This window comes from Gavia stellata, chromosome 3, assembly GCF_030936135.1.
Source record: "Gavia stellata isolate bGavSte3 chromosome 3, bGavSte3.hap2, whole genome shotgun sequence".
Classification (NCBI taxonomy): domain Eukaryota; kingdom Metazoa; phylum Chordata; class Aves; order Gaviiformes; family Gaviidae; genus Gavia; species Gavia stellata.
Genome location: NC_082596.1, coordinates 37,906,253 through 37,931,113, shown reverse-complemented (window position 1 = coordinate 37,931,113; position 24,861 = coordinate 37,906,253). Strand labels below are relative to the sequence as shown.

General features: G+C 37.5%; 1 protein-coding gene across 1 annotated transcript in view; it reads left to right on the top strand.

Moving 5' to 3' along the window:
* Window positions 1–24,861, top strand: part of C3H8orf34 (chromosome 3 C8orf34 homolog) — a 165,106-nt gene that overhangs the window by 38,672 nt on the left and 101,573 nt on the right. Inside the window, exons 4-5 of the mRNA XM_059815599.1 lie at window positions 4,883–5,011; window positions 20,023–20,051. Of these exons, the coding sequence (XP_059671582.1) occupies window positions 4,883–5,011; window positions 20,023–20,051 (158 nt within the window). The remainder of the gene's footprint in view (window positions 1–4,882; window positions 5,012–20,022; window positions 20,052–24,861) is intronic.

Genomic DNA, 24,861 nt, shown 5'->3' with positions numbered 1-24,861 from the left:
TAAAGATTTACTCTCAAATTTGTGTTTAAAACAAACAAATAAATGCCCATACCCAAAAACCTAAAAAGCCCTCCAAAACTACCAAAACAACAACAAAATTTAATGGAGTCCATCAGTTGTAATACATCCTGTTGCAGAGCTTTTGTCGTACGACTATCTTGTTCAAATGATCCTGATCTTGTAAGTTTATTCAGAACTGAGAATTGTCATTTTATAGGAATCTTTGGAAAGATCAGGAGAATTGATTTATTTAATTAGGAAGTATTTTTTTCCTTCAGCAGAGCTCATGTTGAGTGCAGTGTGCATGTTATTCCTGCACACATACCTCTTCCTTATGCATTCAACTTTTTTTAATGGAAGGATTTCTCCAGTCCCTCCTCCTGCCTGTTACGATCTCAGTCGCACATGAAACAAACACACAAGCAAGAAACCCTGGTATCTAAGGGATCTGACCACTTGTTTGGTGTGTGCAACAACATAATTAAGCAGAAACTGCTGCTGTTGTCTGGCAAGGAAGAGGCTTGAAGCTAGGGCTCCTAGTGTGTGTGTGTTTTGGTGTATATATAATATATTTAATGAAATGTTCAGATGATCACATTCTGTATTTGAAGAAGAACAAATTTGGAAGTTTCTAAATAGTTTGTGAAACAGACTTCTTGATTCCTAGCTAGCTACTTTTAGGCAAAGTAGGTTGATCTCTTCACCACCTCCATATTAAATCAGATCACAGATCATCCTTTCACTCTGCTTCAGTTCACCATTCTCACCATATCCCATTTAGAGTTACAAAGTTGTGTACTTCTAATTGCCCTTGGTCAGTCTAGGACTGTAGGCCATTGTTCTCTTAGCCTTTTAATATCCAGGTACCATGTAAACCAGTTTGGCTGTATTATCAAAGAACTCTAATCTGAATGCTATTGTGAGATTTAAATACATGAGTAATTTTATGCTCAGAAATAACACATATTTTTGTTCTTTGAGTTGTAAGATGGTCATACGATGTATTAACGAAATGTGGGATTTAATGAGCAACTGGTCTGATTCTGTCTGCAAATCATGTCTTGAAAAGACATGTATATGTAGATAAAAACAGTACTGATCTTGTACCATCATCCAGTAGAAAATAAAGGTCTGCTGATTTGTGACAGAATTCATAACACATCTGCAAATTAATCTGATGTGCATTTGTTGGCGGGGTGTACCACCAGAAAATCAGAAATACAGGAAAGCATGTCTTTGCAGCCTTCTAAGATGAGATGGGGAAATCTCAGCTCCATAAAGAGAAAACCTAAATATTTCTATACAAACGCTATGATGTAGATATAATAAATCTTCTGAATTGTAGGCAAATAATTTCAAGAGAAAGTATTATACAAATCTCTCAAATAAGAGAGATGAGGTTGAGGCAGGTAGTGTGATGAGAGATTTAAAATTACTGATATGATGATTTTGAGGAATGAGTGAGTATAATAAAGAAAGAGGAAGGTCAGAATACTATGAAAGGATTTTACTAAGTGCGTAGTGACATATGCATGGAAATGTTATATGTTGGACTTCATACATACAGAAGAAGATCATGTATTTCAAAAGATCTCAAGGAAGGGGTGTATGATTTTTATACAGTTCTGCATGCTTCACACAAAGCCATCCATTTGAAAATGACCAGTGCTTGTTAATCCTGTAGTTGGGAGGATACAAGTTTATATTTTAAAAACATTTGTAAGCAAGCAGAAAATGAACCTTGAAAGGAGAGACACTTGCTACATGATGTAATGAAGTAGATTTTAGTTTTAGTATCCATTCATTAGTTGGAAGAGTAGGTAAGTAAGAAGAACTGTGTCTTCTCCAGAAGTAATAAAAATTTCAGTCAGTTCTAATTCTGCTTAACTTCCCCCTCAGTTTTGGTTCAGTAGAATGAGCCAAACTCATTGAACAAATTCTATTGAAACTCAGAAATGTTCCATGACAGCATATCTGTTTTGATACATTTTCACTGAAGTACAAAATGGTTCACTGAAACACAGACTGTATTACACCAGTGTGCAGAACACCATGTTTTTGTCTGGTTTCCCACCATCCATCTAGTGAGACGCAGTCCAAGCTTCCTGTGTTTGTGGAACATTTCTCTGAAACTAGGGACCAGACCATTGTCTCTTGAGCAAGTTTCCCTACTTTCCAAGGATGGAGTCTTGATACTCTCATTTTCCTGATGCAGGTTGGTTCATATACTTGGCAGTTGCTGATCCTGGAAACTCCACAGCTGTTGAGTAGAACTTATGTTTGTTTCATTCAGCTTCTGTCCCATGACACATTTTATTTCAAAATTGTTTCTCAAAAATTCTGTCCTTTGGTATTTTGAAAAATGTGGTTTGTTTCAAATTGATGTGATATCAAATTCCAGCTTGTTGAAATTTTCTGCAACCTGGAAGCCCTAAGATTTGGTCATCTTTGTACATGGTTTTACTATATTAAATAATTGCCTGTTTGTATTTTGGTGGTACTGTGAGATTTCTGTGGTGTGGTGAGTTCAGTATAAACATGGAAAGAAAAGTCTGTCAAACTGCTGGTAGGCTAGAGTGAGTGATGCTGTAGAGTATACTGTTGGTACACTGAAGGGAGAAGATGGCTGAAAAAGCAGGCAGTAAAGGAGCGTGTGATCTCAATATAAAACAAAGGTGAGCGAAAATAGAGAGACCTCATTATAGAATTTCTTTTCTAGTTTACTAAATATTTATATTTACAGTTAGTAAAAGTTTAGAAAAAATACTAGATGGAAGATTTTGTTTTCTGTAAATAAGAAAAAGGATAAGAAATACTGAAGTTGTGCTATTTAATTTAATTATGCTAGGGTCTATGAATGGAGGCAATTTTTGGTCACACAAAAATTTAGATAACTTTTAATGAACATCGTGGTTCCTAAACCAGGGAATTATAAATTAAATGATTGGCATTTAGAAGTCTCAACAAAAATTATAAGCTGTCCATCTGAGTAGAGGCTAGTCATACCCTAATACCTTAAGGCCTGTATCTATTCACTAGGAACCACCATAGCTCATTATTTCCATTGTCCTCAAAAGGAAATACATGACTTGTCATTTTGAACACAAAGCAGAACCGGACTCTGACAATTTAACTTGCCCCTCTCTTCCCTTCTCTTTACTGAGGCTTCCAGTGTCCCTTTCCTCCTACCTTTATCTCTGTAGGTCCTTTTTAATGTCTCCTTTTTTAATGTCTTCTGTCTTTGAGAATGTCTGTAATTGCAGTCTAATATACTAACTTCCCTAATACTTACCCAGGTTCCTGAGTGGGTGTTACAGATCAGAATATACTCTGGGTTGTCAGACTCTGTATAGATGTCCGGTTTGAAGATGGCTTGGTTTATGTCTACAGGAGATGGAATCACATTCTTTGTGACAAAAGGACTTAAACATACCATTGTGCCATTTCATTACCTGGAAAAGACGGCTATTGACTTCATTTCAACTCTCCCTTGTGAAGTTGATCCGAAGCGGAGCAGATTCTATATTCACACAGAGGGCAGTCAGCAATAAGGCAAATTTCAAAAGCAGTTATTTAACACATTTGTAACAGCCACCAGAGCTCGAAGTCTGAGCATAATTTCCCCATACCATCATAAAAGCACTCTGAAATTCCAAGTGATCATATGATACCACTTTTTTTGATCTGTAGAACACTGCAAGTTTCCTTCTTAGCATGTAATGAAAATGAAGTTTATAAGCATAAATTAGTTGACAGCTGTCAAAATAGTAAATAAAAATTTCAAAGCTGGTCAGGATATATTGGACATTATAGGCTTTGTTTTTGAAGGTTTTTTAAGTGAGTAGTTAGCAACCATTGATAAATGCAACTGGTTCTTTCTGTTGGGGATGTGGACTAGGCATCATCATCTTCACACCAGCATGTGCAGTTCTCAGCACGGTAATGCTGTGTTTGGAGACAACCCAACAATTGCATTTGGTGGCAAAGGCAGCAGATCGCTTAGCTCAGAACACTGGCAAAAAGAACTTGTTAAACTGCAGTTCCAGAGACACCATCATTTTTGTTTTCATTTCTATGAATTGTTCAAAATGTTCACATTGGTCAATTGAGCTCTGTTCATTGCGGGTCCTACATAACTCAGAAACTCTTCTCTTCTTCCCTGCCATTGTAGGTGAAGTTAGCTCAGCAGTTCAGAAACTGTTATTTTAAAATTAAATCAAAGTTTTTGGTAATAGATAATGAGTAGGAGACTGTAAGCTCAGGACTGTGCTTCCCAAAGATCGAGTTTGTTTAAGTATCGGAATAAAGATTATAAGCTGTACAGCATGAACAACAGGGACATATTTTGTTTCACTGTTTTTATGAATTGTGTTATCTACACTTCATGATTTTTTAAAAAAAAATTTATATATATGTTGTTTTAAAAGCTCTGTTTAAAATATTTCTTTTTGCTTTTTGATAAAATGACTAGCACAGCCAAAAGTACCAGTTACTCATTTTCCTTTTGACATTTTTCCTTACTGGCCCCTAGGACACACAATTCTATTTTGATGTAAATGAAGTACCTTTATATGCAATATTTTTATTACATTTTTCTGTTATTGCATTATTTTTATTATTTTTAATTGTTAATATTAATTATTCTTGTTTACCAATTAATTCCATCACAAGAATCATCCCAAGTGTACATTTGTTCATAGAAGTTTTCATTTTTACTTCACACTGACCAAAGAAAATATTTCCAGCTGTTAAAATAAGAGGATAGTTAAGTAATTTCCACTCAAGGTACTTCAGCTTGTAAACTCATTGTGCAGCTTTTTTTCTACTGTAGGAGTCTGAACTACCAAATCTAAACTTCATCTATATATCTGTGTATATTTAGTGCCAAGGTCAATAGAGCATCCTAAATGGGATTGGAGGACAAAACCGGAGAACCATGATTTTGATGAACTAAATCATATTCTTCAAGAAAGCAAAAAACTTGGAAAAGCCCTTGAGAATCTGTCTCGCAGTAAGTTGATTGATTTTAGTTTTTTAATGTAACCATGCAGCCTGAATTGTAATTTGGAAGTGTATATCAAGAAGGTGGTCTTCTATTCAATGAAGACCAAGTTCATTGACATCAGCAGTTACATTCCTGTTGATGAGGTTTAAAGAATGTCTGAGATAATTTAGCAGCTCACCTGCTGACTGAAACTACTTCCCCTGCACTTCCTTTTTTGTTACATTAGTTTTCTGCCAGTTTAGTGAGCTGAATTAGCTCATAAAGAGATCAACACAAGAGGCTTGTTTAAGGAAAATGGTGGGAACGTGCAGCAGTGAGACTGCTCCTTTGGGTGGTAGCAGTTAGATTGGATTAACCTTTGTGAAACCTTAACCTCATTGATGCAAATCAGACCTGTCATTGAAAAACAATTAGATATTTTGTATCCTTGACCCCAATTAATTCCTTCCAGTTTCCAAAAGCAATTCAAATAAATATTTTAAAGCATCTCAAATAAATACTCAAAAACATGGTAGCCAATTATTTCATAACAAAACCCAAGTATTGTCCCTTAAAAGACATAGTTAAGCAGGAGCAGTGTTTAAAAACAGCATGCTTATATATGGAGTATCTCTGAGAATTACTGGATATGATGAAGAATAGCTTCCCCCCCCCCCCCCCCCCCCCGTAGAATAGGATTCTAAAGTACATTGGTGGGAGCAAACACTACTAACAATTATCAAAGTATGAAAAGTACTCTCTGCCATGGTACATGAAAACTATGGATGGTGTGGTCTGGGAAACATTTGAATGAGAAATATTTTATTTCCCCTCTCATTAAATTTTATCCATGGCACTTCGTGATTCACTGGAGAAATTGCAGATGGTAAGGTCAGAAACAGAGCTGGATGAAGAATGGAAGATCTGTTTTGTGGAGAATTTTGAGATTCAGCATTTTTCCAAATTGTGTCAAATACCCAAAACTAGTTTGCCCAAATTCCCTCTCTCCCAAATGTTTTAGGTTAATCACAACAGTTACATTCTGAGCAATTTTCATATTTATATTAACTATAGTAGGTTAGTTACAGGGGACTCTTAAAATACATTTCTAGTTAATTGTTCTATCTGCCTCTAAGGAGCTAAACCACCTCCTATGAGAGTCTTGGATTTGCAGCCCCACCATTGCTTGACCGTGCTACTGTGATGGGTACGAGTGTCATTTTCAAGCCTTTCTCCTTTAGAGACTTGTAACCAAGCTTAACACAGATACAGAAACAATTTTTTGCCATTTCAAAAAGAGTTAATTTATTCACCATCTGGAGATACAAACCAACCAGATGTGAGAGTTCAATAATAAAGGACTAAATCCACTCTTCAATCCTGTATCTTTGTCTTTCCTTGTGAATATTGCGTAGGTTCCACTGAGCTCTGGCTTCCTTATACCTAAAATACAGTTCGCAGCATTCTGTACCTCTCTTTGCCACAGAATTTTCTAACTGGAGTGCAAAACATTGCAGCTCTTTTGGGTTCTACACTTGGACTGGAGGTGAATGTAGCTGGTCAGTGTTGTTGGAGTCGGGTTTTCATAGAGTTATTTCACAAATGAAACATTCTTCACTGTTTCTAGCTAGTACTTGATGTTTTCTGATGATTTATCAAGATAATATGGAATTTTAATCCTATCCCCCAGCGTGCTTTAAATCACTTGCAGCCTGATACTAAGTTCACTTTCATGAATGTGCTCTCTATTTCTTCATCCAGATCATTAACGGAAATATTGTCAGACCTCTTCATGATTCCATTTCAGATCTGACAACCAGCCCTTGAAAGCTACTCAGTAAGTGTGTTTTTTCCCACCAGATGTTTATCTACCTTGCAGTGATTTCACCTAGAATGTAATTCTCTAATTTGTTTACTGGAGTATCATCTAGGACAGTAAACAAAGTCTTATTATAGCTGAAGTATTTGACATGTACTTCCTCTTCTTATCCACTAGGCAAGTTTCCCAGTTGAGAAAGGCATTAGACTGATTTGATGAGATTCGTTCTTGATAAATTCACGTCGGCTGGTTCTTACCACCTTTCCTATCCATTAGATGTTGATAAAATGTTTATTTAACAATTTTGTCAAATATTCTTGCTGCTCTCAGATTTAGGCTTGCTGGTTAGTAGTTCCCCATGTCTTCCTTTCTTCTTTACTGAAGAAAAGTATGTTATTTTCCCTTTCCTGTCTTCTCCATTCCTGAAAGACAGTTGCTAATGGATTAGAGGTTTCTTCAGCTAGTTAGTTAAGTGCTCTAGAGTGAATTTCACAAGATTCTGCCAACTTGAACTTATCTAAGTCATCAGAATATCTTTCAGGTTTCCATCATCTGGCTTGCAGTTTTTCTTCTTAAAATCACTAGCATTGATCATCTGGCCACAGTTAATTTTTTTGTAAAGACTGAAGCAGTGAAAGTATTGAACACTGGGATTTCTTTGTATCGTCTGCTATTTGCTTTCCTTCTCTTTGATGTAATAGTTCTGTTCTTTCCTGGTGTATTTATAGTATCTTTCTTGTGGCTTTTTTGTTCTTTGATAGTTGTTACTCATTTTGCACTGTAGCCTTTTTGGTTGTATCATTTAAACACCTACAGCTTACAATTAATCTGATGCATGTCCTTGTTTCCAGTTTTTGTACTCCTGATTTTTCAGATCATTTCGGGAAATAAATCTGTTATATGCTGTGATTTCTTATGTGTTAGGATGATAGAAAAATTACAGAATTGCAGAATCAAGTCCAACCATCAACTCAACACCACCATGCCCACTAAACCATGTCCAACAATGCCATGTCCACACGTTCCCTGAACAGCTCCAGTGAGGGTGACTCCACCACTTCCCTGGGCAGCCTGTTCCAGTGTTTCACCACTCTCTCAGTAAAGAAATTTTTCCTAATATCCAGCCTGAACCTCCCCTGGCACAACTTGAGGCCATTTCCTCTTGTCCTGTCCCTCGTCACTTGGGAGAAGAGACCAACACCCATCTCTCTGCAACCTCCTTTCAGGTAATTGTAGAGAGCGAGAAGCCTCCTCTTCTGCAGACCGAACAACCCCAGTTCCCTCAGCCGCTCCTCATAAGACTTGTGCTCCAGACCCCTCACCAGCTTTGTCACCCTTCTCTGGACACGCTCCAGCACCTCAGTGTCCTTCTTGTAGTGAGGGGCTCAAAACTGAACACAGTCTTCGAGGTGCGGCCTCACCAGCGCCGAGTACAGGGGCACGGTCACCTCCCTACTCCTGCTGGCCACACTGTTTCTGATAGAGGCCAGGATGCCGTTGGCCTTCTTGGCCACCTGGGCACACTGCTGGCTCATATTCAGCCGGCTGTCAATCAACACCCCCAGGTCCTTTTCTGCAGGACAGCTTTCCAGGTACTTGTCCCCAAGCCTGTAGCGTTGCATGGGGTTGTTGTGACCCAAGTGCAGGACCCGGCACTTGGCCTTGTTGAACCTCATACAACTGGCCTGGGCCCATCGATCCAGCCTGTCCAGATCCCTCTGCAGAGCCTTCCTACCCTCGAGCAGATCAATACACCTGCCCAACTTGGTGTCATCTGCAAACTTGCTGAGGGAGCACTCAATCCCCTCATCCAGATCATCGATAAAGATATTAAACAAGTCTGGTCCCAAAACTGAGCTCTAGGGGACAGCACTTGCGACCGGCCGCCAACTGGATTTCTCTCCATTCACCATGACTCTCTGGGCTTTGCCGTCCAGCCAGTTTTTTACCCAGCGAAGAGTGTACCTGTCTAAGCCACGAGTCGCCAGCTTCTCCAGGAGAATACTGTGGGAGACAGTGTCGAAGGCTTTACTAAAGTCCAGGTAGACAACATCCACAGCCTTTCCTTCACCCACTAGGCGGGTCACCAGGTCATAGAAGGAGATCAGGTTGGTCAAGCAGGACCTGCCTTTCATGAACCCGTGCTGGCTGGGCCTGATGCCTTGGTTGTCCTGCACGTGCCCTGTGAGCGCCCTCAAGATGAACCTCTCCATAATCTCCCCGGGCACCGAGGTCAGGCTGACAGGCCTGTAGTTCCCCGGATCCTCCTTATGGCCCTTCTTGTAGATGGGCGTCACATTGGCAAGCCTTCAGTCATCCAGGATCTCCCCTGTTAACCAGGACTGTTGATAAATGATGGAGAGTGGCTTGGCAAGCTCCTCCACCAGCTCCCTCAGTACCCTTGGGTGGATGCCATCAGGCCTCATAGACTTTTCATTCAAAATGAAACATGTGAAAAGTTTGGAAAAAAAGAAAAGGTATAATTTTGAAAATAAATGTGGTTTTATTGTTCTCCCAAAGGTAGAAATCAGATTGCACATAGGAAATATCTTAGAGGGTTTCAATGTATGGAGCCATCTAGAACTTTAAAAGTATAAGAGATGTGAAACTCATTCTGTGCTGTACCCAAACAAACATCCCATGTGGTCAATTTTACAAAAGCCATGACAAGGTCCCATAGCAACCTTCTCCAGTGTTAATGCTTGTTTTGGGCAGGCTAGTGCTTTTGATTCTGCAAGCATGTCTGTAAAGTCTATGAGTCTAATGCTACATTTAATCCTAATCTTGTTTCAAAGCAGTATGGGACAGGCACCAGGCTCAACAAATAGTTGAATACACAAGTAATCACAACGTACTATCAATGGCTTTTTACAGCACCCTGTCATTTCACTCTTCAGTATTTTCACAGGGAGGAGTGCCACATAAAACCAGGTATTTGAAGTTAAATGAATTTTCCATCAAGTGCTGGAATGAATTTCCATTTTTAAAGCTAAGCTTTGGATCTTGTAGCGAGTTTCCAGGACTTCATTGCCTGCTTTGCAGCTGACACAGCCTGTGAATTAAACTCTAGTTTCTGTTGCTTCATTCACTGTGCAGTCTAGATATCTGCTTTGAGACAAACCTGTGCACTTCATACAAAATTAGAACTGTCTGAAAACTTTGGAAGGTGAGACTCAGGCACTTGGATGTCCGGCCTCCCCTATGTTCAGTCCTCATAGTGATTAAAACTATTTCTAATATTTGGAGCCCTCCTCCCAAGACCCATCAAGACAGTATGTGAGTAATTCTGTGCTACAGTGGATCTGAGAAACCAAAAGTGACTTCACACTCAATGTTAAAAGTTTACCGTATGAGTTTTGAGAGACTGAAGAGAATTGCCATAATGATGGTCTAAGTGTGTTGGAGCTTGGTGATTTAAGTATACTATTTTTCAGAGGCCTACTCATGTGGGGAACATGGGTTTCGTTTGCTTCTCTAATCAGCTGTGTGTCACTGAAGTAGATTTTGAACTATCAAGTCAGCTATTTAGGGGAGATTTTGGTCTATGAAGCAACATAGAGGAATATATTGCATTTCCCTTGTGCATGTTTCATTTTCTTTGATTGCAAGGTCTCTTGTCTTTATTGCTATCATCCATCTTCCTCAGCTGATCATAAGTAAGAAAAGTTCCATGCTGTTTCAAATGTATGCTTTTGTATTTCCCCTTCTGGCCTGCTTGCCTTTTAAAGAGAGTTAAAATCTCCTGTATAGCTAAGGATCTTGCTCATGAATATATCTGTCTTCACCTGTCATCCTCTGAGAATGGAAAAATAGATAATAAGAGATGGAAAACAGTGAATTATGAGTGTTTTGAGGGGGAAAAATGAGGACTAAATCATGAAGAGCTTGCTGCACAGTAGATAGGAAGTCTGCCTGCTTTGTGAACAACTTTACATCTTTTATACGAACAGTTAAGTATTAGAGTGCATATTGAAAATGTGTGCGTGTTGGATGTTTCAATTTACACATGGTAACAGCATTTGATGACACTTAATGTGTTCTCTCTACTGTGAGATAGGTACTTTTTCATAATTACACATAGCCTTTCAACAGAGATAACCAACATTTTGTTAGTAATGTTTGAATCCTTGTTAAGGCCAGGTGTATGCTACAAATCAGAGGGGAAGAAACAAATTTATCATGCTTCGAATTCAATAGACGTTCTAATGTCAGAGCATGGTGGTAAGGTAACATTAACCAAAGCTATTTGGAAACCAGTCCAAGTCAGTTAATTGGAGGGAATCCCAGAAATAATGGTATCTAGCTATAACCAATAGGAAAAAAGTACTTTTTTGTTTCTTAATTTGGAAGGAGAGTAATCAAGAAATAAATAATCAGTAAATAAGAAAGCCATCTGCAATTTAGTAGGAAATATTGCTGGAAACCATAAAGAATCATAGAACCACAGAGTGTTTGAGGTTGGAAGGGACCTCTGGAGGTCATTGGTCCAACCCGCCTGTTCAAGCAGGGCCACCTAGAACTGGTTGTCCAGGACCATGTCCATGGCTCTTGAATATCTCAAAGAATGAAAGAACTCTGAGTCCCTCCAGAGTATCTCAAACAGTTATTTCTCATAATGTTAGAATCAGTTCATGTTGTTTATGCATATCTTAGAGAAAGACAAGCATGATCTTACCCTTGTAAGAAAAAGATAAAATAGTGAAATGTAAAAGCCTGTGTTCTGTTTATCGATTACAGGGAAGAAGATAACCAGCAAGAGTAAAACTCTCGTAACAATAAGGGTGGTACTAGTTTAAAAAAAAATCAGAATATTTTAACAAACCACTGAAATCATGTCCTTGGTTTTGTGGATGAACCTGCGAGTATGTGGGATGTGAGAAGTCTAATATATACATCATGAACTACTTCAATGCATTTAGCAGTCTCTGAAACACAGTAGAATAAGGTTTCATTTAGAAGCATCTGCACTAAAGGAAACTATTGATGATTTACATTCCAGTTGTGGAAGATGTACTTGAAGGGAATGCCACTAATGCTTATCAGAGACCTCTGAATTTTCCCATTGAAACCAGGTGTTTCTGATGATGATGATATAACTGCGAATGCACACCTGCATGACATGTAACTAGACTTTCATCAATCACCTCATGAGGGGCATTGTTTTAAGACATAATATTTTAGTATTTTTTTTCAGTCATACACAGTTGTTGATCTGAAATGGACTTTAGTCTGTAAGAATGACTTACCCATGATCACTTGAGCATCTAGCCCTACATGTTTTCTGCTAATTGAACCACAAAACTAGTCATCGGTATTCTGTAGAGGATTTTTCCTTTCTTCTGTTCAGGCTGAACTTTAAAATCATGTTATTCTTGTGTGAGATCAATGTTTGTGATTTATTTTGAGATCAACATTTTTAGATAAGCTCAATCAAATCTTTAAGGAAGATAATTTTATCTCAGTACTGCAGCTGTTATTCAATACTGCTTTTGCTCATGAAATCCATTTGCTTTTAGTGTGATGTATGAGTAATAATATAAAATAATGATATTTTCTGAGATTGAAACAGGAAGAATGTGAACATAATTATTGCTGTTGAATGACAAAGTGGGGCTTATATGGCCGGGAGATCACTGTTGCTTCAGTTGTAAGTATCTTTTTCCTACAGATGTTAAATTTTTAATTACCTTTGTGGAGGTATTTGCCATTCTGGTCTAGCCTACTCTAAGTTAGAGGACTAGAGTCTCTTCTTGAGTTACAGTGTCCTTTTCTGGAACAGTATTTGGCTTGCTAAAAGTTTCCCTAATGCTATTGCAGAACTGGGGTTTGTGTGACTGTCATCTCAGATAGGGTACTTTCTAGTTCTTAGAAGAAGGTGGTTGGCATTCAGTGGGTAGTAGAAGGGTGAGCTATGACTCTATACTTGGCTACTGGCTGCTGTGGGCTACCCACCTTAACCAACCTACTGGAGTGTACACCTTCCCTAAAATCAAGAGTTCTGAAAGATTCTGCAGTGTTGATTATTCTCTTCTGAGCTGACCTTGGCCTAGTGGAGTTTCTGGGACATAATATTTGGTGGTTCCTTTGCATTTTGTTTCTCTCTGTTTGCCTAATTCATTGCTCACCAAACCTAATCCTGAAACCTGTATTCTTCTTTGGAGCCACTTAGAAACTTGGATATAGAAATGCTGCAAGTTTAAAGCACAGATCCTTTTGCTGGGGATTAATTCTTTTTATTTTTTTAAAGCCACCATGGGGAGGAGAGATTAAATCCATGTTTCCTAGATGGTGACTATACTGATGTATAGTGTGCTGATACGTTAATGTGTGGTGCCTTGTAGATGATGCTGTTTGCCTTGTTCTTATATGGCTAGATGTTGGGAGGAATATTATCCTAATGCAAGATGGATACCACCACAGAAACTTGATACATAATTGTTTAATAATATAAGGACATATGTCCCTCCTTGGCAAGAACTCTGAGGTTTCAAGTCAATATGACTTCACAGAAAATCTATGAGTTACTACTGGAGGAAATATGTCTCATTTTGAAACTTGTAGAATGACTCAATGTAAGTAAAAGAAATAATATAAGAATGTCTATTATGACAGTCAATGACAAATCTATTATAAAGTTCCTATACAGAAATGACTGAGCTGGTTTGGTTTTTGTGTACGTATTTTCTTGGGGAAATGCTTTGTTTGGTGCAATCAGAGCAACCATTGTATGTCCTTTATAATCCAAAGATGTTGTGAAATAAATAATTTCAATTTACCTTGTGTTTAATACATGGTGCAAACAGGCACAGGGGCTAGAATTTTCTATGCTGCCAGCTGCAGCATGGCGCAAGGTTTTGCCATGGGAAATGCAAGTACATCTGAGATGGCCTGTTCCACCAGTGAGGGAACATATGCTTCCCCTGATTTACAATGAATAGGAGAATGCATTGGGGCAGTTAACTGCTGGGCACTTGATAGGTGATTCCTGTGTTCATGCTCAAAGCTGCAGTATTAATAATGGTAGAATAATAATGCTGTTTCTGTCCTGGAGTTTGTTACAGAACCTGTGATGCACTATGAGGTTGATAGTCCAGCCATCCACAAGTTCCTTGTCCTAGACCAATCCTGAGAATGAATTTTGTCAAGTTAATTAGAGTTGTATTGGGGTTGTCTTAGTATTTCTAAACTCTATGTCAAAACCTGGATATCAAATCCGGAAGGCTTTGTTTGGCAAGTAGGAAAACTGGCTTTTGGGAGCTCTGTGGCCATCTTCTGGATGTTTAGGAAAATGCATGAACTATTTACTCCTATTGAGCTGAATAATGGTAGTCTGGCATACATTAAAGTGGTAGCATTTTATTTTCTTATGACTAGGTACACATTAGACTTGTCAGGTGTACGTTGTGCATTTAGAAAAATGTAAGTCTTAAAAAAATTTCAACTAATTTTTATATTGTGTTATTTCTTCCTATAATTATTTAAGGATGACAAATAAAAGCAAAAATGGTAGATGTTGCTGAAGTTTCAGTCTTACCAGAACACCTATTCTATAATTTCAGGTGTGTATAGCATATGAAGATATTGCAAGTTTTTAAGCTACTGTAAAGCTCATCAGGAATAATGCAGCAAGCAGGGATTTTTTGACTTGCCATTTCAAAAAAACCTGAACTCATATAGTGCCTACTGTTTTGAAAATTAATTTTATGCTGTTGGATTGAGAGCATCGAAGTCTAAAAATCACTCTTCAAAGAGGAGTAATACCACTGAGTGGAGAGGCATTAGATACTGGATTAATTGTATTTGTTGCAGGAGAGCATCAACAAATAAAACTCTCCTGCTAAGAACTGCATATGAAAGAGCTAGGCATTTTTAAGACTCATGGAATTGTAATTAACAATGTTCCTTTTTCTTTTGAAAGAAAGTTCATTTCCTGGTAAGTAGAAATTAAGCAGAATGTCCTAAGCAGAATGTCCTACGCAGAAAGTCTTGTCTTTACTGTGGACGATGCTCATTCTAAACTCAAAAGGGATTTTATTTCATTAAAACATGGTGCAGATACATTGTGGGAGGTGGCTTTTTCATCAGAGAAGATGCTATAATGCTGTAATGATCATCACCTTTATTTCTTCGTTCTTACCATTGTGCTGTTGCAGAATGCCAAAGGGATAGAAGATTGGGAACAGAAACCAAAGATAACTGTGTAAAGAATGGTTTTGTATATGTATAGGCAGTTTAATAATCCATGCTAATTTTAAAAAAAGGCATGACAAACAACTGATTTAATACTTTAGATATAAAAAAGCCGTAAGGTACATGGCTAATACAGTGAGGTGTGCTTTTGGGCAATCTGCTTAATGTAGGCATGATAATAGTAATTAAAGGTAATAAGTATTAATAAGTTGCATTGTTATTACATTGTCTGGTAGTCATGTTTCATTTAATCCTGGTGTGCCAGACCTTTCTTGCAATCAGAGAGATTACCTTGTACTTCCAGTTCTCTTCAAAAACCAAGCTATTGACAGGCTGAAAGTGTTGCAGTTGAGAGAGCCTGTGATAGCATGAACAGCCCTGCTCCAGATTTGTTGCTGATCAGAGATGGCAGTAGTTGTGGCTGTGGAGCATTTCTGAAGGACTGTGAAAGCATGTTCAGACCAATTACTTTATTGTTCCAGCACCCTTACAGCACAGGGGGTCATAACACTCGAAAGTAGAAAGAAGTGCCCTGAATCTGTCTGTGTAATTCACCAGACAGCTGAGTGGGCTGGGTACTTGTGATGCCTGATCAAAATTCAGCACCCTTAATTACTTGTAAAAGGGAGGATTTTTAAAGACATAAAATTGGCAGTTAGGTGCCTAACTAATTCCCACTGTAAACCTTGTCTGTGAGCCTTAGCTGATGGTGGCAAGCAAACTTCTCACCCCATTAGTCGGAACACTGCACTTTCTCCTTGCAAAAAGTAAGAATGGTAGGACTATTGTATAGTTGTCAATCATAGTATGATACAGAACTGTAACAAATGTTGTCTGTGAGAAACAGCTGCTGTGAGACAAAGGGACTCCTTTATTTCTGAAGGATTTGCCTTTGACATCAGAAGCCCTTCCCCAGCAAAGGGAGGAGAAATTTTTCAACAGTCCGCTTCTTATCTGCTGCTCAGTGACTTGAGACAGAGCAATGATGAAGCAGCCCTAAAACTTCCATTCTCTACATTCACCATCATCCAGAGTCAGGCTTTAAATGCTTTAAGCTGAGGGAAGTCAGAAACAGCTGTTCCTAATAACTTATATTCTAACAAAGCTGTTGGATTGAAGCTTGAACAAACTAGGTGTGTCAGTTTTTCTGGTATTAGAGCTTTTTGGTGGGTAGGATTAAGTTGTGATGAAACAAGGCTACAGTTTGAGGAAGTGACTAAATTGTTAGGTAAAAGGTTTTTAGTGGCTACAGTTTGAGGAAGTGACTAAATTGTTAGGTAAAAGGTTTTTAGTGTATGGACATTTTGGCTACGCTTATGGATGTTTTGCCTAAACCTGAAACATAGCTGTTTCCATTTAAAGTAGTTTCATGGAACAGGCTGTCCCTTTGTCTCTTGTCTCTGTGATTTTTACAATAACATTTTCCTATTTAAAATATATAAAAAATAAAATTAATTTTTTCTTCTTTTACGTTGTATGAAAGCCATGGAGGAAAAAATGAAAATAACTATACAAGGTACAGAAAGCACAACCAATTATTTGTTCTCAAATATACAAAGTAAGTGAAAAGCAGGGTTTCTTTTTGAAAAACACTGATCTCTGGATATTAGCAATTACACGAACCAGAGATAGCAACCATTGCTACCATTGCGTTGTAGAAATCAAAGTTTTAAAATTTTCCATGTATTACTTGAAAATAAAGTAACTGACAGTAACCCATTTGACTACTAAAAAGTCAGGAGTGTGCTAAGGGTTAAGAGAGTAACAGAAATCCTAAATACTCCTGTATGATAATTATGACTATCTCTAGTTGCATTCTTAGGATTCTAGATTAAGGTGTTTTGATTTTTTTAATGTTCTGGTAATATATGCAATAGGTTTAATTTTTTGAGGAATGACTTTTTGAAAATTGGAGTCCATACTATTTGACCTGAGATCTGCACCCAAAAAATCACTCACTGTTGTGATTTTCTGTCAACTGCACACAGGGTGCAAGTCCCCCCTCCTCTCAACTTCAGCCGTGATATTTTGTCAGTTTGGAAATTGCAAAAGAAAATTAGTAATAGTGGGCACACACTAAGTGTATGGTGCAGTATTGTCTTGGAAGAAGATGAGAAGCTTTTTTACACCCATCTTTTTATGGGTTAATTTATCCCGGTCTCTGGTAATGGAGTTGTATTATGAGCCACTAAAGGAGTATGGAGTATGGAGTTGAGGTGCTGGAGCGTGTCCATAGAAGGGCAACGAAGCTGGTGAGGGGTTTAGAGCACAAGTCTTATGAGGAGCAGCTGAGGGAACTGGGGTTGTTTAGCCTGGAGAAGAGGAGGCTGAGGGGAGACCTTCTCGCTCTCTACAACTACCTGAAAGGAGGTTGCAGAGAGGTGGGTGTTGGTCTCTTCTCCCAAGTGACTAGCGACAGGACAAGAGGAAATGGCCTCAAGTTGCACCAGGGGAGGTTCAGGCTGGATATTAGGAAAAAGTTCTTTACTGAGAGAGTGGTGAAACATTGGAATAGGCTGCCCAGGGAGGTGGTAGAGTCACCCTCCCTGGAGGTATTCAAGGAGCGTGTGGATGTGGCATTGTGGGATGTGGCTTGATGGGCATGGAGCTGTGTGGTGTTGGGTGGGTTGGTTTTTGGTGTGTTGTGGTTTGTTTTTTGTGGGTTTTTTTTTTTTTTTGCAGGTTGGACTTGATGATCTTACAGGTCTTTTCCAACCTTAGTGATTCTGTGATTCTGAGTTTTGTTAATGTTAATGGAGCTGAAGCTGTAACATAAAGATCTGTATGACTGACAGTATGGTAAATCCTGCCTCCAGAAGAATCACCATGCCAAGATTACCGTAACAAGCTCCTTAAGAAATTTCTTCACAAGAATCCTTTTTCTTTTCTCATGATACGACATCAGTGAGAGAGAGATAAAAAGAGTTTGCAGGTTTAATTCTGTGATTGTAAAGATAAAAGTTTTCTAAACTTTTAAAATTTTATTTTTGTAAGATGTCCTCAGAAGCTGCTATCTCTCCACACACTTATCTAAGAAATAGAGTTATTTTTGGTGACTTGCTACTGTTCGAAGTTTAGTAAAGAAGAAATTTGAGGCATTCTGGTCAATTCAGTTACTCAGTTTAGTCTTCTCTAAATTCAGAGTAAATTTTGGGGAACCGGTGGGACTTATACAAAGAAGCATTTTACTAAAAGCACTCCTTTAGATTATGGATGTTTTTCAATTTTATGTGCTTATATGTAACTTAATAAAAGAAGTTAGTAGAGCTTTTTGTGTGAGGCATATAGTTCTATGTACAGTTTTTCCTGTTTGCTATTAGGTACTTTCAGTACTGATCTTTGATTAGTAACATAGGCAGTTGAATAGTAAAAGCATTCGGCATTTTTGGAATGCAGTCTTGGAAGTGGCAAGGTTACCTTTTGTAGTTTCTTTTGCTATACTTGAAAATAAATATTTTTAACAAGTGAGTCAGCACAGGGAAAAATTGCTTTTGCATCCGCTCCCAGGTTTCAAAGACCCATTCACAGAGCATCTATGAAAGCAGAAGAAAAGGGTACCAACCTCCAATCTGAGGAAATAAACCCTTATCAAAATAAAATGAACTGTCTTAACATTATGGAAAACTACTGGGAAAAGGTAGTTTGTCTGTTTAGAGAGAGCATTTGTGGTTGTAAAATGGATTGACCTTGATTATACAAAATACATCCAATGTGGTGGAGAGCTGGGTTATGGAAAATTGACTGAAAATATTCTGTTGACTCCTGGTATATTTCTTCTGTGTTGATCAGGTCTTAAAATTATAATTGCAGTTTGCCTAGTACTTCTCTGTTTTTAAAATAAAAATTGATACAAGAAAGTCATCTAAACTGAGAATTAGCCATATAGCATTAGTGATTGAAAGCACAGTCAAAAATCCAAGGTATTAATGTAGTTATGGTATACCACATAGTAGGAAATAAAAATGTCATGGAAATAAGCTTATACTGCTGCAATCTTTAGTGTGATTTTAGAAAGAATAACTCTCCGCTCAGCTGATACTACATGTTTTGCAATATCATCTCTTGCATTTCTTGGATGCAAGGATATCCTTTGATAACGTGATATGAATTAGAGAAAGAACTTTCAAGTGTGTGTTCTTCCTGTGCATGGGTACTTCTCCACTGTATTTTCACCACCAGCAGATGCTTTTCTTTAGTTTTTGAATTAAAGTTCTAACCTGGAAAGGTTTCTTACCAAACCTCAGAGGAACCTGGGAAATGCTTTGCTTTCAATACATCAGAATTTTCAACATGATAGCATTAAATGTATGATTACTTGATCTCTCCATGTGATATGACTGAGGCGTGTAGATGTGCTGAAATTCTGAGACTGCGTATTTAATGTGCTACAGGATAGTCATAATTAAAAAAGTTACATGACATAATGGAAGCAGGTATAGGAAAGCCTCAGGCAGGCATCAGCAGAAGGGACAAGAGCAAATAAACAAGTTCTTGTTCAGAGGGTTTAGAAAAACTGTTTTGCATTTTATTGTGAAATTTACTTTGAGATTTTCCTCTCTTGAAATTCCATCTGTTTTCATAGAATTGTTTCTACATTGAACCACGGAGAAAAAAGAGTCATGTCCATGTTGCCCTGTAATTGCAGCATGATGTTATGCATGCTGGTCAGGGCGAGATTTGCATAATAATGTGTCCGTATCTAAATACTATGTTGCTGGTTTAATTTTAGAAAGCAGGTAGAAGTATACTTAAGTTCATTGTCACTTTACTGGAACATTTGCTGTTTCCATTTCCGTAGTTTTTTGAAAACTCATTTTGATAATATTGCAGCTGAGGAAAGTTGAGAGTATATTGTTTCCAGGCAATTTCACTAATGGAACAAAGTGTGATACATTATATGGTACAGCAGTGTGCAGAGAACAATATGTAAACTTTTCAGATTAAGCCTTACTTTTACTTACTGTAGTAAAAGACTTTTATAGAAAGAATGTTTCTAAATCTTTTTTTTTTTAATCTGTTTTGTTTTCAGGCATTGCTATTTCTGATGAACTTGATAAGGTAAGATTCCCTGTATGCCTAATGAACAGTACAAAAAGACAGATGATTGTGATAATTTTAGGCAATGAGACCTGCATCTCCCTGTCCTGGGATACACACTTAGTTCTGTTGGGTTCAGAGGAAGTTTGGGTATGGAAAGCTATATGGGTAAGTACAGTATATGTTGATACATTAAGAGCTTGATCCAGGATGGGCTGTCAACTATGAAAAAAAATCTCACTGAGTTTAAGAGACTCTTAATGAGACCATGGATCTTGATACCATCTTTGCTTAACACAGTCCGTTGGGTTACTTTGTGTACTTTTGGAAACATGTATCTTTAAATACCATTTATTCATCAAGTAATGAGTTCTGCATTCTCAGATATGATTTGTGAGAATATTTAGGAATAATTTTTGCTCCCTAGATTTGATCAGGAATACACAGGGCATAAAGATCAGTCTTTACTTCCTTGCTGAATGCAACAAACAATTATGTCTTCTGTTTTGGCCCTTTTGATACATTACACAGTTCACATGAATTTTAGTTTTAGCTGTAATGAATTCTATGCTGAAAGAGTAATCAAGCTAATTTTTCAAAGTTCCAAAGGAAACAGAACACCTTTCTCTTCCCTAGTCTCACTGGTGAACAGCAATATGTTTATAGTGCCAAGAATCTTGGGTTGTGTTCTTGGCGTGAGAAACCATTACTATCAGGGAAATAGGATCAAAAGGTATATAAGACACAGGAATAATGCATAACATAGGAGACAATTTTTTAAATATCTTTCCTTTCTCCTGGTAAAATGAGGGCATGAACCTTTCTGACACACGTGCATATAAAATATCTCCACTGGGACAGGTGCATATAAAATATCTCCACTGGGTTCTCTAGGAAAGGCCAGTTAGACAAGATTGATCACTGTTACCATGCAGTCATGTGCATATGGGGTTGCCATTTCAACACCATGGCCTTTCCTTGTCATTTTGCCCTTGATCTTGCTTATCTCGTTTGTATTAAGAGTATAACAGTATCTAAGTCTTCCTTCCTACTATTTCCTTAACTGTTCTCAGAAGTGATGAGAAATACAATTAGAAAGTCCTTCCATTAGAACCCTTACCTTTAAGAATATTTATGAAGAACTCCTCTTCATTTGGTTCTGTTTGTTGAAAAAAACCTGTGAAATACTGTTTGTGGGAGGAAAAAGACATTTTGGGCTAGAGCCTGTTATCACGTATTTTTTACATACATTTTTTAGGAGATAATTCTGTGTTAATTTTTTTAAAAACAGTGATAGATTATTGTTCAAAAACATTGATGTTTTTTAGATTTTATTATTCAGTGTGAAAACTGAGATGGGGAACATCATTGGTGAATTTCCTCAGCATCCAGTCTGACCAAAGAGTTAGTTTTATTTTTGTTACCATATACTTTATTGTTTATGATTTAAAATTGGAAGGTGGTGGGTTTTTTAAAATAAAACTTGACATTGTGTTATGTACATTCAATAGCATACATTACCTGACATCTTTACAATGCTCTGTCTGCTTTAACATCTGTGTCTGATGAGGACAGGTAAATTGAATGTTCTTGAAAACAAAATCTATCCGGAAACTAAATAAAAATACAAACAATAAAGCTCTTAACATGCTTTCTTTGTGCAGCATTGCTCAACAGGCTTCCAGGATAGATTTACAGAAGCAGTGCAATTTTTCGTCTCTGTGGGCTTTCATGAACTTCACTTCTATTTCTTGTTTTGCCCCTTAAGGATTTTTAATGTACATAAAGACTAGTTCTATGTTAAGAAATTAAGCATAGCCAGGACCATTCTGTGGAATCTTGCCTCTTAGGAATGATCCCTTGCAGGATCTTATTCCCGAAATGTTCCTGTGACTTGTTTTTAAGTGGATTATTTGGCTTGGGCCAAAAGCAACCAAAGACTACCTGATAACCATTTAACATTAGGCAGAATTTGGTTCCATTTCACCTGAGCATGTTCCCAGGCAATATTTAGTTTTTGGGTATAAATGTAGTAAAGTTCATTGTAATTCCTTTGCCAGAAATACATGCTGATACTAAAGCTTCCTTATCTAGCCTGTGGCAGCACTGAATAATTTTTCAGACTGCATTCATCTGTGGTTTGGGTTAACCATTTAACCCTTCAGGTACATGTCATGGGTCTAGAACAGCATGCCCAAACTTTGTATCGGATTCTGTTATAATATTGACATTACGTAGATGTCATGAGAGACATAAAACTAAAGACAATAATAAATTCTTCTATATGTTCTTCCTTGCTTTATTTTCCTGATGATCAGGAAGGTTCTTGGGGATTAGGACAGAGCCCATAATCCTGCTGTTTTATCTGTGTTTTAGATTATGAACTTGGAGAAAATAGAGAATGCATGTGTATGTTTCTTTATTTTTTTTTCTCATTATGTAAGTATTTTTTTAAAAATTATTTCTTTCTTAGCTGCCTTTGTCAGGGGAGTACTTGATTGGTATTGTTGGTTGATGTAACTCCTCCTCCAAGTAATCCAGTTAATTAGTTAGTTGCTTAGATACTTGAGCATTTGGATTTGGAAAACCAGTTTGCTCTGAATTACAATCACTTTTGTGGAAGGGTGTTTCTTTTAAACATATTCTTGTCAAATACCTGCTATTATTAGCTTTGTGCCAGTACTTAGGGCTTCAGTCCAAGATAGATGGAGAGAAAATACAGGCAGACAAGGTCAGTCAAAATAGAAGCTTTCAGTTTGACACAGTCTAATAAAATTTCAGAGTTCATTCATACAATTGCAAAAAAAATTCCTAAGATTACTGCAGTGAAAACAGTTTTATAGATGCCCTCCTTTTTCATCTCATTTACTTCAGACTTGCAGAGTTTGGTGTTCAGTCTCTCTTGATTCAGACTGCATCTCTAGGCCATGGAAGCTATGTAAAATCAGCAACTGGTACTGCTTGTGTAAGGAAAGAAATTGAGAAGGGATGCCTTGTGACTTACAGGTTTTAAGGCAAAAGTGCAGAGTTAATATAATACAAATTTCTGAATTGACTCACCCTCCTTACCACTGCGCGGAAACTATGCATCAAAGTGTGCAGTTTCTAAAGCTTCTCAATAATGTAAAGAATTTTATGTACACAGACAAAGAAGTTGAGCTGGGATGTTAGCCTTTCAGTGAAATTCACAGAATTCTAGTTTGGTTAAAAAACTACAGAGGAAAAAACACTGAATTCACTGTGAGTTTAAGGGTTTTTCCTAAGTCTGTTAGGACACTTCCCTGGGAAGTGGAAGTTCAAATTCACACAGAAGTATAGAGTAGCCATACTACTGAAGCGCCGGTGTCCTGTGTGAATGCTCTGACCACGGGGCTACTGATGATGCATCTCCTCTAGAATTTGCTGCTGCTGGAAGACCCTACTAGTGTTTATATCACAAAATAAACTGTAATATATGTTGCACTGTAGCATGTCTGCATTGTAAGATACATTGAGGCAGAACGTAGCCAGGATGCTACAATGCAGAAATAGGTTTAAAATGAGTTTATATGATTGTACCCATTTCAGCAATATTTCTGAACCAGACCATGCAAAATAAGGAGTCACACCCTTTACCTCTTGCCACAATTGAAGACTAACTAAAATAATGTCATTCTAAAGCAATTTGAAAGGAGGCAGGGGAAAGTTTATTCATCTTTTGGCTTCTGATTCTCTATAAAGAACACTTAGTGAACATTTTCCAAGCTTTCTTTTTTTTTTTAGTGCAAATACTAAAACTAGAAATATTTTCTTTTTATAAATAGATGAGATTTTCACATAATCCCAGTGTTCCATGGATTGGTGCTTTACTTAAGCTTCATGTAGTGGAGCTGCCACAGATAGTGTGAGACCTGTCATAACATTGTGAAATTTGTCCAGAATTCCAAACAATGTCTTTCAGTCACTTTAAACATTAATAATGGGAGACAGCTAAGTATTAGAGATCCAGAATCAGACTCGAGTGAAGATGATATAATAACTCATAACAGATTTTGACCTTCAAGGTTAATATTAAAACATTTTTTCTATGCTTTGTCTAGGGTTTACTTTCTTACATGTAGTATTACTACAATGAACACAGGTTATAATTAATAAAATAGAGGAAATAACTACTCTAAGTCATAAAAATAAACAAATTTCTGCTCACCCAAAACTCTTTCTCACTATGGGGGTTCCCTCAAAATCCACATCAGAAATTAGAAATACTGAGCTTTTAAAACTATGCCTAAATCAATGCATACACAAATGTTGTTCTATCTGGTAGGGGCTGTATACTGCAACCACATCTCAGCCCAACGTGAAGATGAGAATCAGCTGTCCTCCAGTCTTTCCCTTCTTCTCCTGGTCTCCACATAAAGGAAGCTCAAGTGTGTCAAGTTGGTAGCCTCTGATGTGTATAAAAAGTGAATAACACCCAGACCACACCATAAAATAATCCTCTAGGTTGATTTAGTGCACCTAATACCCACCTGTCCTGAAATTATTTCTGTGTACACTAATGTCGCTGTCAATCTCTTCTGTTCTTTATGAGGGAATATAAATTGGAAATTAGTTAAGATTCTAAGGTTTATATAAAAAAGAAGTATAAAAACTTGTTTGAGAACAGAATACTTCATCAGAATTTATTGAAACTTTTGAAATAAAGTGCCAACTAAACATCCTGGTGTTCTCAATAGAGCTGTCTCTGAGTCTCCATTTACTGTTTTCACTGTGGTTGCTTATATAGTTGAAAGGAGGAAAATAAATTAGGTCACTGAAACTGTGGTGTACTAATCTAACAAGATTCAAAAAG